General features: G+C 42.8%; 1 protein-coding gene across 1 annotated transcript in view; it reads left to right on the top strand.

Moving 5' to 3' along the window:
• SLCO3A1 (solute carrier organic anion transporter family member 3A1) overlaps positions 1–17,525 on the top strand; it is a gene marked incomplete at its 5' end in the record, with an annotated part of 222,531 nt that overhangs the window by 195,548 nt on the left and 9,458 nt on the right. Inside the window, one exon of the mRNA XM_080914454.1 lies at positions 4,745–4,809. Within this exon, the coding sequence (XP_080770580.1) occupies positions 4,745–4,809 (65 nt within the window). The remainder of the gene's footprint in view (positions 1–4,744; positions 4,810–17,525) is intronic.

Raw genomic sequence — 17,525 nt, 5'->3', positions numbered from 1 at the left:
TGATCTGGACCCTCCCAGGTCATGTGTGCAAGCTTCTCTGGAGACACAGAGGTTAACCATGCCAAAGGGCTTATGGCATGCATGTAGTGAGACACCCTCTATTCTGTAGCCCCTTGTCTCTGAGAAGCTGGCCTGAAGGCAGATGATGATATCACAAGCTTCATCATTCACAATATGCTATTGCTTTCTTGATTTGAATGAGATACCTCTAAAAGCACTGAGACACACAATGACACACACAGACACAGACATACACACACACACACACACACACACAGACACATATATATATACATCCTAGTGTCCATCTGGGTCCAATGAAAGAACACAGTGCACATTAAGTCTCACCTCACCACATGGGTAAGCAAGGCAGTTCAAGGCCAAGGGCTTGGGATAGAAATGGGTGCTCAGATCCACTTTGATTCCTCACACAGCATGAGGTGCCTTACCAAGCTTCTTGTTCCTTGAGCCCTCCTTACCATGCCCTTTGCTGGCAACACTCCTGCAAGTAGATTTATAGGAAGTACTTGTATTGCCCAGATGGTCATTAGCAATAGCTTACAAGTGTGCAGAGGCATTAAGGCTACAATAGCAAATTGCCATCTTGTTCTTAGAAAGTTCGACAAATTCATACCCAGTGCTTTGGAAGGTTGTGGTCAAACAAGTTGAGCCAGGTTTTGCTAGTGGTATCAAAAAGCCTATGAGGTCTTTCAGAAATGCTACATGCTGTCAGTCTGAGTCAAGAGCCATAAAAATATTCAGGCCCCTGCAGTAACCTTCCCCCATTTGTGGCCATTTATCTCCAGAAAATACCTCTTTACAAGAAAAAAAAGTCTCCATACAGACAGATTTTTTTTATTACAATGTTAACTATAATAGCAGAAAGACTTGAATTGAAGTAGTGAGTTAAATTATGGAGCTGCAGTTCAAAGGAATAATGAAAAATCTTAAGAATGCGTGAAGTGTTTATGAAATGAGCCATTGAATTTGAAACTATACGTGGAAGGCGATTATATATAATATGCATATGAACAAAACCCTTCAGGTTTCATGTATGGGTTTATGGTGGCTGTTTTATGAGCTGTTTATTTTTCATTAGAAATTCTGAAACCGTATGGTAATGCTCACACACACAGAAGGCGCCAGGAAGCAGGAAGAGGGTGCCTGGCCACCATTAGTTGTGACGGGTCCACTTATTTCTCTCACATGCGTTTCCACAAAGGCCCAGCCTCTAGATTTTAGGTGGTAAAACTTCGGCTGTGGAAGTTTTAGCTGTTTCCAATCCTCAACTTGATAAACAGCTCGTATAGATTTTCAGGACATGCTGGACTCCTTTTAAATGGGTCAAGAACTGATGGTCTCCGTGACCTGTACTCACATCAGTGAACCCCCTTTTTGCCTAAAGCACTTGTTCGTGTTCATATTGGAAGGGGATCATAATGCATCATCCCATCCCTTTCCCAATCCAGCTCACCATCAGAGAAATGCTACGGGGAAATGAGGATACCCCATGCAGGTGGACCCCAGAAGAGAATTACCAGCCCTCACCCTGCCCAAATCAGTGGGTTCATTCTTATGCTGCCCAGAGGCTATCAATGGGAACGCTGAAGTAAGCAAGGATAGAGAGGGGGCTCACTTGGTAAAGTGCTCATCTTGCTAGCATAGGAACCCCTGTTCAACTCCCAGGACCCACATAAAGATACCTCCCTTTTACACATGAAGAAACCAGCCTAGCGGTGGCTATGCAGTTTTCTTGAGATCTCACAACCAGTAAATTAATGATGCTTTTCTGCAGGTACTTATAATCCTAACAATGGTGAGATAGAAAACGTAGAATCCCTGGGGCTCAGTGGACAGCCACTCCACCCTAATTGATACACTTCTGAAAAATGAGAGATCTTGTCTCTAAGGAGATGGATGGCATTTGTAAGGATGACACTGAAGTTATCTTCTGGCCTCTAAACACATAAACACGCACATGTATGTGTGCCCATGTACACGAGTATGTGTGCATGTGCACATGCACACATAATATATTAATAAAGAATACTGAAAAGTAAGCAGGAAAGCAAATGCTCATTTGGATGATGCTAACTGACAACTCCCGGCTCTTATTTTAAGTTACTGTATTTGCACCCTTGTAAATTTTGTCCTTTTACACATAAAGAAACTAGCCTAGCGGTGGCTATGCAGTTTTCTTGAGATCTCACAACCAGTAAGTAAATGGTGCTTTTTTGCAAGTCCCTGATTTTCTGCAGATCTTTCAATAATATCCTGCCTGAGCCCTCATTTCTTCATAACTAAGATGTGTGGTCCTTATGGGAACCAGTTTCTCTGCAGGATATGAAGCAAGATCTTAGCACCTTCCTCAGTTTGTTCAGTGACATGGTAGCTGAAAGGAAATCACATTCCAAGTGATAAATAGCCTAGCTAATTACACCAGCATGTTTTCTTGATAAGGAGATTTGCCTTTATTTATGTGTCTTTTAAGTTAAACCTTCAAATGACAGTGCAAAAACTGTAGCCTCGGAGCAGGAACACCACAAGGAACTTGGCTTGTGTGATATGTGTCTTCCACAGAGTGTTTGTTCTGCTCAGAGATTCAGAGCTCATGACCTGGAACTGGTACCTGGATTTCTCAGCCAGAGTCTGAGACCCCTGCTCAATGGAAGTCATGACATGCTTCCCTAGGGAGTCATTCAACAGTACCACACTCTCTATAATTAAAAAGACATGGGCATTTCCCCAAGAATAGATTTTACTGAAAATCTTAGGATCTAGCAGCAATTATAAAAACTATTCTTTTATAGTCTTTTGCAGACTACCATGACCAAAGACTATCAATATCTTAGTTTATACCCAGTAGGAATTTGTTTCTCAGGAGACTAGGAAGTTAAAGATCAAGGCTAGGTTAACTGGTAAGGGTCACTTCCAGTATATAAATTCTCCCTGTGTCCCAAGGTAGTCAGAAGATAAAGGACCTCTCTTAGATATGTTCTTCCTGTCTAAGGATAGTAATCCATTCATGCAGGCTCTACTCTTAGGATCTAAACCCTTTTTAAAAGCCCCACTACCACATTAGGGGTTAGGCTTGAATGGAAGAATTTGGAGAAGACAATCAGTCTATAATATACATTCATTTTTTGTTTGTTTCATGGTCACATTTGACCTGTTATAATAAGAAGCCCAAAGGATGCATACCAAGGCTCAATCTAAACCATAGATTACCAGATAACTGCCAATGAGTTGATGGATTCATGACCTTGGGGTCATTTAAGAATAGTATTCTGGGCCTGGGAACATTATTCAGTTAGGTGTCTGTCATGTAAGTACAAGGACCTGAGTTTTGATCCCCAGCACCCACATAAAAACCAGGCACAATGGCTGCTGTAAAAGTTTTATACTAGAAGGACAGAGATAGCTGAGTTCTTAGAGCTTAGGTTCAGTGAAGGACCCTGTCTCAAAAATAGGATAGATGAGACTGGCATTGACTTCTGCCCTACACACACACACACACACACACACACACACACACACACACACACACACACACCCTAGCCACCCTGTAAATAGATAGCTTTATACTTGTTATGCCACATATTTCACTGGTAGCTTTGATTCTAACATTTGTTTTATAGAGGACCAAGCCCTACAACCTCACTGCATTGTGTAAGATCTGGTCTCTAGTCTTCCAGCCAAACTGAAATGTTCCAACATGTTTAAGGTTTAACCATAAGGTACTAGTTCCATGCCTAGCCAAGAAGTATAGTCACATACATCCCTTTGTCCCCTAAGGAACTACAATGGCAACACATAAGAAGAGAGGACTCTTTGAAGCCCATGTGTATAGTGTCCAATCACTTTCCCTCAAGAGTCCTTAACCACAGAACCGTGGGTATATATTCCGTGACTGGTAAGCCAGAGATATCTGTGCAGCTTGCCACCAATGTATGCAATCCCTCAGCACAGGCTAGGTACTAGACACAGAGCTAGGCTTGAGTCATAAAGGTAATAACAATGCAAGTACTCCTTTATTTATGAGGAGAAGGCAAGGATTGAATAAATCCTAACTGTAAGTGTAAGAGGAATTGTGGGAGACCTGATATGTGGACCTACCTAAAATTTCCCAAACCCATCTCTACAATTACTCTCACTTTAAAAAAAAAATTACACTCTAGGGAACATGTAAGATCATTGTTAGGAACCTACCATACATACTCAAGTCAGGGTGATTGAGTCAGTTCAAAGCAAAGTCCTGTAAAAGGAACCGTTCAAGATTACAAGGTACTTGATGCTCAAACCTGTGCCCCAGCTAGCCCACCTAGAATGCCAATTCATGCAAATCTGATGGGTTTTACAAAACAGTCCAAGAAGTTCATGACTCTAGTTACAACTCAGGAATTTGCTGAGCTGGTGTTCCCACAAATACATCCCCTACCCACCTATAATGGTGCTTCCTCCTGGAAACTGAAACACACTGCTCTAAGTTTAGACTTCAGGACAGAATTTACATCCAGTCTTTCCAGCTTAAGTTATTTAGGGAAAAAAAAAAACACTTAATTCCTAAACTTATCTTGGTCCCACAGTTGCAGCCAATTTTTAGACCTTTAGCAAGAAAAAGAAGAAAACCTATTAATAATTTTCCAAGGTAGGATCTGATGGACAGCAACAAATACCTCTGAGTCTGTTAATTAAAATGGAGTTGATAAGAATCTTTTTCTCCCCTCCATCTCTTTTTATGTAGGACAGTCAGCCCTGAGCTCAAGTCTTATGCGCTGGGAGTTCTTTTTCTGCTCCTTCGTCTGTTGGGTACGTATTTTTTTGTCTCTTTATACCTTCCATAATGAGTTGAATGTGTAGTACCAGGTGAGGGAGGATCTGGGAAACTGTCCCATTCCTGAGTTTTGCCTCTTTTCCTTTTCTGTCACGTTTATTTATTAGTGTCCTACTTTCGTTTCCCGTTGCATTGATAAAACAACTTGACCCAAGCAATTTGAAGGGAGGACAGGTTTATTTTGCTCACCATTCCAGAGTAAAGTCTGTCATTCTCAGAGGTCAAGGCAGCATGAACTTGAAACAGCTGGTCATATCCATTTGTAGGGTAGAGAGAAAAGGAGGCCATACATGCCTATCTTCAGCTTCCCCACTTTCCTATTTGGTCTCCTGACAAGGATTCAAACCCCGTGAATTAGGGCCCCTCCCAGCGAGTGAGTCTTCTCACTTCCAATAACATCAAGTTCCCCATAGACGTGCACGAAGGCCAACTTGAACCAGACGACTACCCCACAATGAGACTCCTTTCTCGAGTGATACTAGGTCTGTCCCATTTGACAAATCTAAAGTCACCATCACTTTAAATGTGAAATTGTTATCCCAAGTTCCGACACCACCAGTCTAGGCCCCTCTGATGTCACAGGTGTCACATATCCCAACTCAGGTCCTCATGTATGCCTAAATCTTCATTAGCTACAGAGAAACTTCAGGGGCTCCAAAGGGGAGGAAAAATTTACTAGTGCAATTTGGTCCGAGTTTACTTTCTATTGCTGTAATAAACACCATGGCCAGAAGCAACTTGGGGGGGAAAAGGGTTTATTTGACTTACACAGATCACAGCCTATCACCGAGGGAACGTGAAGGCAAGAGCTGAAGCAGTGGCCAGAAAGGAACACTGTTTATTATAGTCTTGCCTGCGTTGCTTTCCTATTCAGTGCATGGCCACATTCTCGGGAGAGTGACACCACCTACCTATAGTGGGCTGGGCCCACCCACATCAATCACTTATCGAGAAAATGTTCCACAGACTTGCCTGCAGGTCAACCTTATAGAAGGTTTTTTGCAATCAATGTTGCCCCTTTCCAAATGACTCTAGCTTGTGTCAAGCTGACAAGAAATGTTTCATGAAGAAAACTGTGCATAGCAGCCTGAGATATGCTTCCTTTCTGGGCTACCTACTGGGAGCAAGAGGCACAAACCCATCCATCACCCTTCAGCCTTTCCAATGTATTCATTACAACCATTCAATTATTTCTATGTATCTTGAATTATTATATTTTTATTACCTTTCATTACTTATTATTTATATTGCTTTTATTACTCATCCAGTTATTCAAATATATTTATCTACCTTGAGTTTCCCACAGGCAACCCAGTCCCGCTGTGTCATGCCCTTCTCCTTGTGCCAAAGCTTAATGGTAAACGTGAAGTTCCCACTGCATGTGTGTAGTCATGAATGCTTACAAAGATTCAGCACTAGAAATGGGAGGTTGGCAAAAGCATCATCCCATCAGCACAACAGCAGGGAATAAGTCAAATCGGTGTCATCTGTAATCCCGGTAGGAGACATGCACCCATTAAAGTTCTGGAACGAAGAATATTTGTAGACTTGGAAAGGACCCATAACACATAATGGGGGCAAAGGCGGCTTGCTCTCCGTTTTTAGATGATGATAAAGTATGTCTACATATGGAAAAATATTGGGAGGATGACCATCAAAATGGCACTAGATCATTTTACATAACAAGACTCTATAATTTACAAATTGAGACCTTTGAATATACATATATATTACTTTTATAGTGCTATTAATTACTTTAAAATTGATAAATGCCCAAAGTAGGATAAAACTCATTCTTGAAAAGGAAACACACACCACAAGTTTCTCCCTCCATAGTCTGTGGTAACAATCAGTCCCCATCATCATCCTGGTTCCTTATGGAGCAAGTCTCAGAAGCATCCTCCTGACTGATCTGTGTGCAAAGATGCACAGGGGCACCTTTGTCTTACTTTTGCTTCATGGGAAGTAGACAGGCATAGACGTGGAGATGCTCCGGATGAAAAACATTAAGCCATCTGCAAATTACAACATGTGGGCGTTTCTGGGAAGCTGTGATAGCTTGAAAACTTCTACTACCATAGATATAATTATACAGAGTGTTTCTTCTTTAGTCATTGGAAATGAAGACAGGTGTGTTATCACATCTCCCACCCCTTAGTGGTCAAACAACTGGAGAGATAGATAGACATGAAATCCCCATAAGTTAAAGAGCTTCCTGTTGAAAATTGGTAGACCCATTCTTAAGGTAGTTACCCAGAAAAATGACATTTGCCAAGCACCTTCAGTGTTTTGAGCTTTCAGACCATACCAAGGGGGGCTTTCCCATATTATTGCTCAAAAGGAAGTAGATGTTTACCATCGTCTTTATAGTTACCGTGGAGGTCTCTACATCTCTAATCCATATTAACAACTTTATGCACAGCCTGTAACATCAGGGTTAGGGAACTGTCTTGGTCAGTACAGTACATGCCTCACAAGAATGAAGACCTGTGTTCAGATATCCTGAGCCTGATATTTTCTTATATTTCAGGATATAAGAAGCTAGGTGCCTTTGTGCCATTGTGTTCACTGGTAATCCCAAGAATGGTGGCTCAGGAGATAGAGATATGTTTATCTGTGGAATCACCAGTACCTAGCCTAGTGGTTTTCAACCTGTGGGCTAAGACCCCTTTGGAGTTATATGATGCTTTCATAGATATGGTATATCAGGTCTCCTGCATATCAGATACCTACATTAGGATTCATTAACAACAGCAAAAGTTCACTCATGCAATAACAACAAAAATAATTTTATGGTTGGGGTCATCATAACACAAGGAACTATAGTAAAGGGTTGAAATGTTAGGAAGATTGAGAGCCACTGACCTAACCAAAGTGGATAAGTTTTAGGCCAATTAAACGTCTCAAATGAATCAAGATATCTCAAAAAAAAATTGGAAGGTGCCTGAGGTCTAGCACCCAAGGATAGGTAGAATTATGGACACAAAATACCAACAAACTAGAAAGCCTTATTTTGGAAAGAGGTGGAACAATTCTACAGATGGTTATGCCACAAGCTGGCATTTCCTAGTCATCTCCAGTGTTTGAAGCTTCTGTTCATAGCAAGATTTATACACACAGCAAAAAGTGTTCTTCATAATAATCAAGATAGCAGAACACTGTAAAAGAAGAAGTTATTTCTGAAAAGTATAGGATAATTGGAGATAAAACCACAACTGAGGTATCATAAGGTGATTGACGCCATAAGGTAATCACTCACCACTCTGAAGCTGATCCAGAATCTGTCTGCCTGCTTCAGGAAAAGGAGGTAGCATCGGGAACTGGGATTTTTCCATTTCAGTGCCTGTAAGCCAGAGCAAGAGATAACTTTATCATTATGGCCCATTACACACATGCATATGCATAGATAGAGCTGAAACAAAAACTTCATGGAAAAATACCTTTAGTATGTACAACACATTTTGATATTTTCTATTCTGCTCCATGCTTTCTGCAAAGTTGGTCATGACCCAGCATATTGATTCTATTGCCCATTATGGGTCACAAATCAGTTTGGAAAACCCTGTGCTGAGAGGATATGACACTATCTCATCTTTTAATTAAAAGCAGCTTAGCTGAGAAGTCTTGGCATCTGGCCTAATTCCATCTCCTCCAGAACCCAGTAAGATTAACAGCCATTATTTTTAATGCAAGGCCAATGAATAAATCAGATACCATGACACTGTCAACCCTCATGGTGCCCCATGTGGATAATGGGAATGCAATGGGGACACTGAAATTGAGTAAGACATGATCTACAATGGAGCCTGCCCTGGGGTAGCAGTGACTTGGGGGAGGGCCACCTAAGTTTGCCTTGGGATTCAGGCCTGATGTCCTGAACAGAGAATAAGTAAGTGTTATGAAGATGTACAGGAAGAAGACTTATTTATATGGGAGAACTTACAGGAATAAGGCTTACAAGCATGCTGAGACCTCACTGAGGCATGTGGGGTGAGACAGAAGCAGATATGGGGCTGGTGAAAGTGGTGAGCTAGGAACTTGATGAGAAAGGTCTCCTGCCTCATGGGTAGCCTTATCCTTTATCTTAAGGTAAGTAGAAGCTGCTATTAGGTGTCAGGAGAGGAACAAGATCCACTGTGTATTTCAGAAAGGAATGCTGTCTAGGCACTGAATAAGGTACAGCCAATCAGAGTTAAGAGAGGGGTTTGCATTAAGATTGTGGAGATAAAAATTAATGAGGAAGGGTCTTCATGGGTTGGTCTCTGAATTGAAGTTTAATTAGCTCTCCACCTCAAAAGTACAATTTACAAGAAAAACACATCTTATTTTTTGTTTTTATTAGAAGAATAGAAACCAGAGTGCCTATACTGAGAATGCTCACTCTGGCTTTTCACATCACTACTTCTTAAGCAATAATAGTATGAGCTACTTGATATGGTGTTTATATTGTATTGGGAATCTCAGATAATCCAGAAATGGTTTGAAGTATGCAAGAATATGGGTTGAGATAGGGAGACAGGCAGGTGGGAAGACACGTGGACCATGGCAAGGCTGTTTTAGTGTAACACAAGAATTGTTCCATGTATACATCATATGTGGCTTTTGAGCCACTGGAAACATAGCTTGTATGGACTGTTTTGTTTAACTTGTTTTGGTTTTAATTTTAAGTAGTAACATGTGGCCAGTGACTGTCATAGTCAGCAAGGATGTATAAGGGCTAAATGTTGATACATCAGGGCAGAAAGAAATGGGTTAGCATGGAAGTCCACACTAGGCATTTGGTTAGGATAGAGGAAAAATACCAGGGTCCAGAAATCAAGGTAACATTGGTTTCCTGCGTTACTTTAGACAATAGAATATAAAAGAACTGACAGATAGAGCAAGGCTCTCAGTGGCACTGGTCACTGTGGACTGAGAACTTTCCTAGTAGCCTTACGGCAGACATAAGTTTGCAACTGGTGCTATCAATAGTATCTGAAAGGTAAGGAAAGCAGAGAAAAGAAATTGAGGGTGGCAGGTCAAGGATATAGCTCAGTTGTTAGAATGCTTACCTAGCATGTTTGAAGCCCTGGCTTTGGTCTCCAGCAGTATATAAAAGCATGCATGGTGGTTTCAGAAAGGAGGCAGGGGTAGGAGAATCAGAAGTTCAAGGTCATCCATGTTTACTTAGAAAGCCTGGGCTATATGAGACCATCTTTCAGAAAGAATGAGGCTAGCAGCCAGAATGAAGCTAACCTGATTGTTGGTAGTGCCTGGGCTGGGCTGGGTAAAGAAAGTGGCAAAGAGATAACAGAGTAATGAGAACTTGATGGAACAGGACTACAGAAGCCAGCTGTATGTAGGAAACAATAAGAGACTACTTGGAAGCTGTGGCCATAGCTGCTGTATCTGATTTTAAGATCTCAAAGGTGCAGAGATATGACGCACCCAGCATGGAGGACAAGAGAGAAGCAGGGTGAACTGCCTCAGCGTTGAGAGCAAGTTGTTTAAAGGCAGAGTGTGGTAACACATGTCCAGTTCATGTCATCCAGGACAGTGATAGAAATGGAACAGGGAAGGAAGCCACAGGGCTAGAGGAGGGCCATCAGAAGAAACTGGATGCTCCCTCAGCAGAATTCCTGAGATGATGGATTCCTCCTCTTCCAAATCACTGCTTTTCTGTCTGGGTTTTAGGTCAATAAGGGGTCTGATTAAGAATCTCAGTCCTGGGGCTGGGAGTGTTATTCAGTGGCAGAATGCTTACTTGCAAATATAAAACCATAGGTTTGATTCCTCAGCCAGCTAAAGCACAACGTAAATTGTCCCTGAGGTCATGGATGTCACATCAACTCACATTCCTAGAAACAAACATGTACTGAGGTCCTCTCTTGCGTAAGGCATCTGCAATGGATATAAAGAGCCAGCGGTACCATCCTGCTTTTAGGACCTGGGAGTGGGGATGCAGCAGGTGAGGGGAAGAGTTGCAGAACACCTTGAATTTCAAGGAGAAAGATTCCACTCAGCTGTGGAACAGAGCAGATCTCATACAGCAGCATGGAGACACACTTAGTGGGCTGCTTAAGGGAGATCAGCCTGAGAACAAGGTTGGCAAGAAACAGAGTAGTCTGTGGTCAATGTGATATCACCGTAGGCCAGGTAAGAAACGTGGAGTCTGCACATGCAGACAGGAGGAGGAGCCTCTAGAACCTGGTGGACAGCTGGTGCCTAGCAACTCTTGGTGGATTAACCAGGAACAAAAGCACCAAGGTGTGTCTGGGGAGACTGTGGTTCAGTTGGTAGTGTTTGTTGCACAAGTATAAGGACCTGAACTGGGAATGCCCAGAACCCATGAAAAAAGTCTATAATCTCACCTCGGGGGAGGCAGAGATAGGAGGGTCCTGGTGTTTGCTAGCCAGACAGCCAGTGAGAAACCTTGTCTCAAAAAGTGAGGTAGAGAACAACTAATGAATCAAATACGCACACACACGCACATACATGTGTATCCACACATATCACATCACATCACAGTGAGCATGTGCAGATTAGTACTAGAACAGGAGTCCTGAAAGGCACTGACCAGTGAGAGCTATGGAGTGGAGATGTTAAGCCATGTCCCCGTCTTGGTAGCCAGCTAAGTAGATTTGAGCAAGGAACAAACAGACCTGGATGAAGTTGAAGTTTAAATTTGAGTCCTATGGTTCTGGGAAGCCCTGAATGGACCAACAGAACAGACAGTCCCCAAGAAACTGAGGAAAACAGGCTAGACTCCATCACAAAGCCCCTGCCCAAAACTACCATGCTTAGTTTGACAGAGCTGAGCTGCTAAGCAAACCGCACTGAACAGTCTTAACTATGCCCCCGAGTATGCCCGTTCATTCCTGGGTAGCCTGTCCTTGGGGTTAAGTCTTGTCTTTAAATAATGGATGACTTTTTGTTAAGAAAGATATTTGTTTGGGTTGGTTGAGCTCTAGCTCTAAGATCGTCTGGAATAGAATACAGTCTATGGGTAAATGAAACCCCATTAGCTCATGTCCTATTAGAAAACATAAGCACAGTGCACTCAAGGACCCGTGTGGATGGGAGGAGAATTTACTGTTGGAAAGCTGGGAGGCATTTCCCACTCACTGCTGTTCTGTTTAACCCACAAAGAGTTGTTACTTAGGCACAAGCTCTAGAGCCCACTCCTACTGTCTGCACATGCAAACTCCACACATCTCCTCCCTAGCCTAAGGTGATATTACATTAACCACAGAGGTATTAATTACCTCAGTGTTAGCTCCTCTCAGCCAAGTGTGTCCAGGTGGCCTTTGGCAGGCTAGGTAAGCTCTGACTTTATTCTTTCAGACTTTTTAACAAAGGCCCAGGAGTGAAGTGAGGACGCAGCAGCTCCTGTCTTCTCAGAATTGAGAGTGGCCAGTGTCCCTGGATAGAACCTGCAAATATCAACACTCCTGGGGTCTTTCTTGGCACGGCAGAAGGAGAGAAATGCATCAATCTGTTCAGTAGACGACGCTCCCCTCTAGCTGGAGCTGGCTGTAACAGTAATTGCTCTGGGTTGAATAGAGAAAGTCCAGGGTAAATTCAAGTCTTGGCAGCTAAGCTGGAGAGGAACCATTATCTTTCCAAATGTAAATGACACAGTCATTTTTAGCCTCCTTTTTGTCCTGCAAAGGAATGTGGATTTCTTTTTCTTACAAAAGCCTTTCAATTCACCTTTTAAGTTGAGACCAAAAAAATATGAATAGGTCTTGCCTTTGCAACCATGGGAGTAAAAGAAAAAGCCAAGATACGGGCCCTGAGGGTTAGTCTCTGTTAATAGATTCAGGAAAACAGAGACTGTTTTCTTAAGCAGCAGAACATTTTTTGCTCACATACACAGTGATATATGTATGCATATGTACAGATATGCATGCATGAACATACACACACCACGTGTCTGTGTGTGTACCTAAATATATATACATATATGTGCATGTACATATACATATGTGTACCTGTACACACACACACATACACATACACACACACACATACACACACACACACACACATGCATGCATGCAAGCTAAAGTATAAGGAAGATTTAACCCTTTCAATATTTTTGGAAATAAGTAGCAATGAGCTTGCTATATACCCAGCCAACACACGGCTGGGCTCTATCGAGGCATGTTTCACAAACACATTTTTTGCACAAGAGACATAAAGGGAAGAGAGATGCTTTTCCAGACTCTAAGGAAGAGAGGAATCTCCAGAATACACAATGTCTAACAAAAGATTCCACTGTCATCAGCCCGCCTCCTTCTTCCTTCCTGAACAAGAGTCTAGCAGACTGAAGATGCTCAAACAGGAAGAGGTACTGATGGACACCTGACCTCCCTGCTAGAGGCACCTGATTGTCCTCCTCAATAGACCAGCTCCTCAGATGGCCCACCAACTCTTGGCTTTGGAGGTTTTCTGTAACACATTTATTCCCCCAGAGATGCTCATTTACCAAAAAGATGAAGGACAAAACCATATAAAAATAGGGTTGGAACTTAGTTTGGTGAGCATTCTCTACCCACACTTTCTCAATAAACAAAGGATAACTCTACAGTAAAGCATAATCTGGGGTCCTGGAAAATGGCTTAGTCCTTGAGGACCCGAGTTTTGATCCCCAACTCCTGTGTAATAGGCAGGCTTGGTGGGAGGCAGAGACAGACTGATCTCTAGAACTCACTGGCATGTCTCCCAGTCAGCGATTCTTGGGTATAGTGAGAAACTCTGTGTCAAAAGGAATATGTAAAGAGAGACCTGGGTTGAGGAAGCTACCCAGTGTTGATTCCTGCCCTTCATGTCCACTCACACTTAATCACGGGCGTGAGCACATACACTTGAAGTACAGTGCTAATTCGAGAACGTATACCTGTGTACCCGGTTTATAAAGAGGCTGAGATTCAGTGAGGTTGTGGAACTTGGCCAATGTTCCACAGCTCCCAAGTGGCAGAGTTGCAAGAAAATTTTACTCCTTCACAGACGGGGCCTCTCCAGATGTGAGCACCTTGCCTGAAGAGAAAGGTGGCAAGGACAACAGTTGACAGAGTGTCTCTCTTCCTCCTGACAAGTGTCTGGAGTATTGCCCAGAGGTACTCCAGAAGTTTGTGTACCAATTGAGCTCCCAGTTCTTCCCATGCGTTAACAAGCCTGGAGGAGGAAGAGCTCTAGAGCTGCCAAAGATCAGAACTCCTTCCTGGGTGTTTCTCTCTCTTCACCCTTCAAAATAAAGCTTCCTCAAGCTTAGCAGGAGGTAAATGAATATTCTCTGTAACCCTGGAAATCCTGGATAAGAAGTCTAAAAATCCTCTTAAATTAATGGACTTTGAATTAGAGGAAAAGTAAATAATGAAGTTTGTGTTCTGTCCTCTCTCTATGTACAATGACAGAAGTTATAAAGTATGGAGGGTGTCGCTATTGATGGAGCCGCATGCCCTGGAGTGGTGGGGTGGTTAGCTGATGGGTTCCTAATAGTATGAACATCTCTCATGGTCTCTGGGTGAGCCAGGATCTTCTGTGGACAGCTTGTTTTGGTTTTTTTGGTTGTTGTTGTTGTTTTCTGTTTAGTTCAATGGACTCATAAATATATCCAGATGAATGACTGGGACTCTGACCATTGACTGCTCAGGAGAGCTCTGGAATAGCAAAGGCATCCAGATAAAAGGGTGAACTGCAGATCTGCAACCGTGTAGATCTGAACTAAAATCTGATGATAGCTTAGAGTCCACCTTTGGGAGAAATTTACAAGTCAATAAAAGGGAAGAGTTTAATCTGACAAAACAGAAAGCTAATGCTTTATGCACAAGTAGAAAGGAAGGGAGGTGAAGGTTGTCCTTTGGTGACTAAGCCTAGCATTTATTCTAAAATCTCACCTTAAGTCCCAGTATAAGATGCAAGTGTTAGCAGTTCTGGCCATGTGAATAGGTCAGACCCCTTGCAAAGCATTCACCTCATTTGTGGTGATATTGGCTCCATGTTATATGGAGGCACTGAGAGATGCTGTGAGCTGCTGTGGAGTTTTTAATCTCCCTAAATTTAAAAACAAAACAAAACAAAACCTCTGTCATCTCTGCAACCAATGTTCTCTCAGATCTTGAGTAAAGCATAGACAACTTTGATGAGTACTCGAAAGTTTTTTTTTCTAGTTCTTTTAGGGATGTCATTGACTACTAGGGGAACCTGAAAATAAGATAAAATTGACAGCTTTAGATAACAGAGCATGCATGCCCTACTTAGAGACAATGGCTATTAATAATGACATATACATATGTATATCATATACAAATAAAAGTTCTCCTCCAGGTTATCATGAAGGAGTTGCATAAGTATGAGCTTGAACAAATACTAAGCAATGGCTCATTATTACTCCAGATGTCCTGTGATGTGCTAAAATTATATTATGATTTGCCAAACTTGCCGTGGTGTCCAGGAATCCATGTGTCATGGAGTAAGGAACATCTGACTCTTCATTCCTCCCTGTGGCGGAATTTTTCCCCAGGATGTCCTTTACGCAGGGTGCCCATCCGTATTGGCTCCTCACTGCTGGGTGAACAGTAGCTAGGGCAGAGGCTAATGATACCAGGACTGGCCACAGTCAGTAGAAAGAGCATTTGGCATCTAATCACAAAATAAAACCACAAGAAACAGGGAAGGTGAGTGGCTTTAAGCTGCCCCACTGTGCCCGAGAATAGGTCAAATCAGTGCCATTTAGCTACAGATCCATCCACATGTGCATCCGTTGCCATGGAAATCCCTTCATATTGGCATGGGGAGAGCATGCTCCAGCTCAGCCAGTGGGGGAGATGTGAGCTCCTGAGTAGCCTCTGTACCCCTGGGAATGAGGCGGGTATTTTTTCACTTTGCAGGAGCAACGTCTGCACCAGGAGCAGAGAACAGCTTGTAGGGGATTCTGAGCCTACAATATTTATTAAATCAAGCTGCTGGAGGAGTTTAATGAGGATTCCAATAGAATCCATCTTACGGGGTTTCTCTCTGGGGTAACAAGCTGCAGACTTAAGAGAAGGACCAAGACACCAATACGGAGGATCCAGCGCTCAACCAACTGCTTGGTACCAAGACTAATAGAGGACCCAGCAACCCATTCAGGCCTGTCCTAAAATTGGGAACTGCTGAAATCTCCACCCAGCTTTCTGGCCCCTAGCTCTCCTCCTTAGCATGGTGCTGTGGTGTTATCTAAATATCTGAAAGACTTGTACTTCTGGCCCCTGGAAATGAACTTTGCAGATCTCTGAACCCCTAAAACATGTGCCTGGCGTGGAGAATACATATGTTTTTCTGGACAAAGGATCAAATTCTTAGAAAGACCTTCAGTGAAAGGTGAAGTTTGATCCAGGATGGACCCTGGAAAGAACACTCCAGGGAGATAGTAGAGCAGTCCTGCAGTCTCACGATTGTCCCCTTCTAATTGCAGCCATCATGTCTCAACACTGAGGTCTGTCACTCAAGGTATGAGTACCAGCCTCTAGCCTCAGGGAATGCTACAATTCCTGAACAATGAATTTTTATTAATAACATATTCATTTCCCCCTCATCCTACAAATAAAGCTCCTCAAAACAGGCCAGAAACCACCTGGGATTTTTTTTTCCAGTGCTGAGGATTAAATCTAAGGCTTATAGTTCATTCTCAAAATTCTGGTGACTAGGGCTGGGATGCTGTCTCGGTTGGTAAGGTGCTAGCTATGGGAGCAGGATCTGATTCTGATATAAAACAAATACGCAAACAGCATTGCAATCTCAATGCTGGAGAAGCAGTGGGAAGAGGCGAGTCTCTGGAGGCCCCTGGGCAGCCAGCATAACTACAGTGGCAAATTCCAAAGCAGTCAGAAGCCATGTCTCATTTTAAAAGAAATGACTAGATCCAGGCGTACACCACTGATGAGCTCTGGATTCCACATGCACACATAGACAAGCACATAAAATGCTGATGACTGAGACCAGGATGGCTGCAAACACCAAAGTACCTGTAATCCAGCTACAGTAGCTGAAAAGGGAGATTCACAGGAGCCCATGAATTTAAGACCAGCCTGCACAATATAACAAGACCCCATTATTAGACAGAAAGCGCGTGCGCACGTGAGCACGCATGCACACACACACACACACACACACACACACACACACACACATCATAACTGAGCCGTATCTCAAACACTGGTATGTTTTGGCCACAGGTTGTTAGTCTAAGGAGGGTCCAATAGCCCTTGAGCAAAGGGATGAGAGCAGGCAAATAAACCAGCAGACTGCTGTGGACTCGAGTTAAGAATGGGGACAGTTTTTGTCTCTCCTTACATTCCTGATGGTGGCTGTGGGTACTTGGTTCCAGCTCTGCATGAGAAGAATGCACAGCAGTTTAAGAACTGGACAAATAGAAACCACGAGTATGTTTGTCACACTCCTCATTTGAATGTACATGTCCATTTGTGTGCTCACATGGTATAACCCATTCCTATTCTCCTGCTGGTCCCAGGTCGCTCCTGTTAGCAGCTCACACAGCCCCTGCAAACCTCATGCAAAAGGGCGATGTGCAGAGCCACAGGCTTCTTTGGCATTCCCTCTAGGGGCTGACTCATACTAGCCCGCCTTCAGGGATGACTTTATCCCTTCTCAGAAGAATGACAGCTGTCAAGTACCTTGTGTTTACAGGTAAACAAACACCCTCCGA

This window comes from Micromys minutus, assembly GCF_963924665.1.
Source record: "Micromys minutus genome assembly, chromosome: 3".
Lineage (NCBI taxonomy): Eukaryota > Metazoa > Chordata > Mammalia > Rodentia > Muridae > Micromys > Micromys minutus.
The sequence above is the reverse complement of the archived record's forward strand: the minus strand, read 5'-3'. Positions and strand labels throughout refer to the sequence as shown.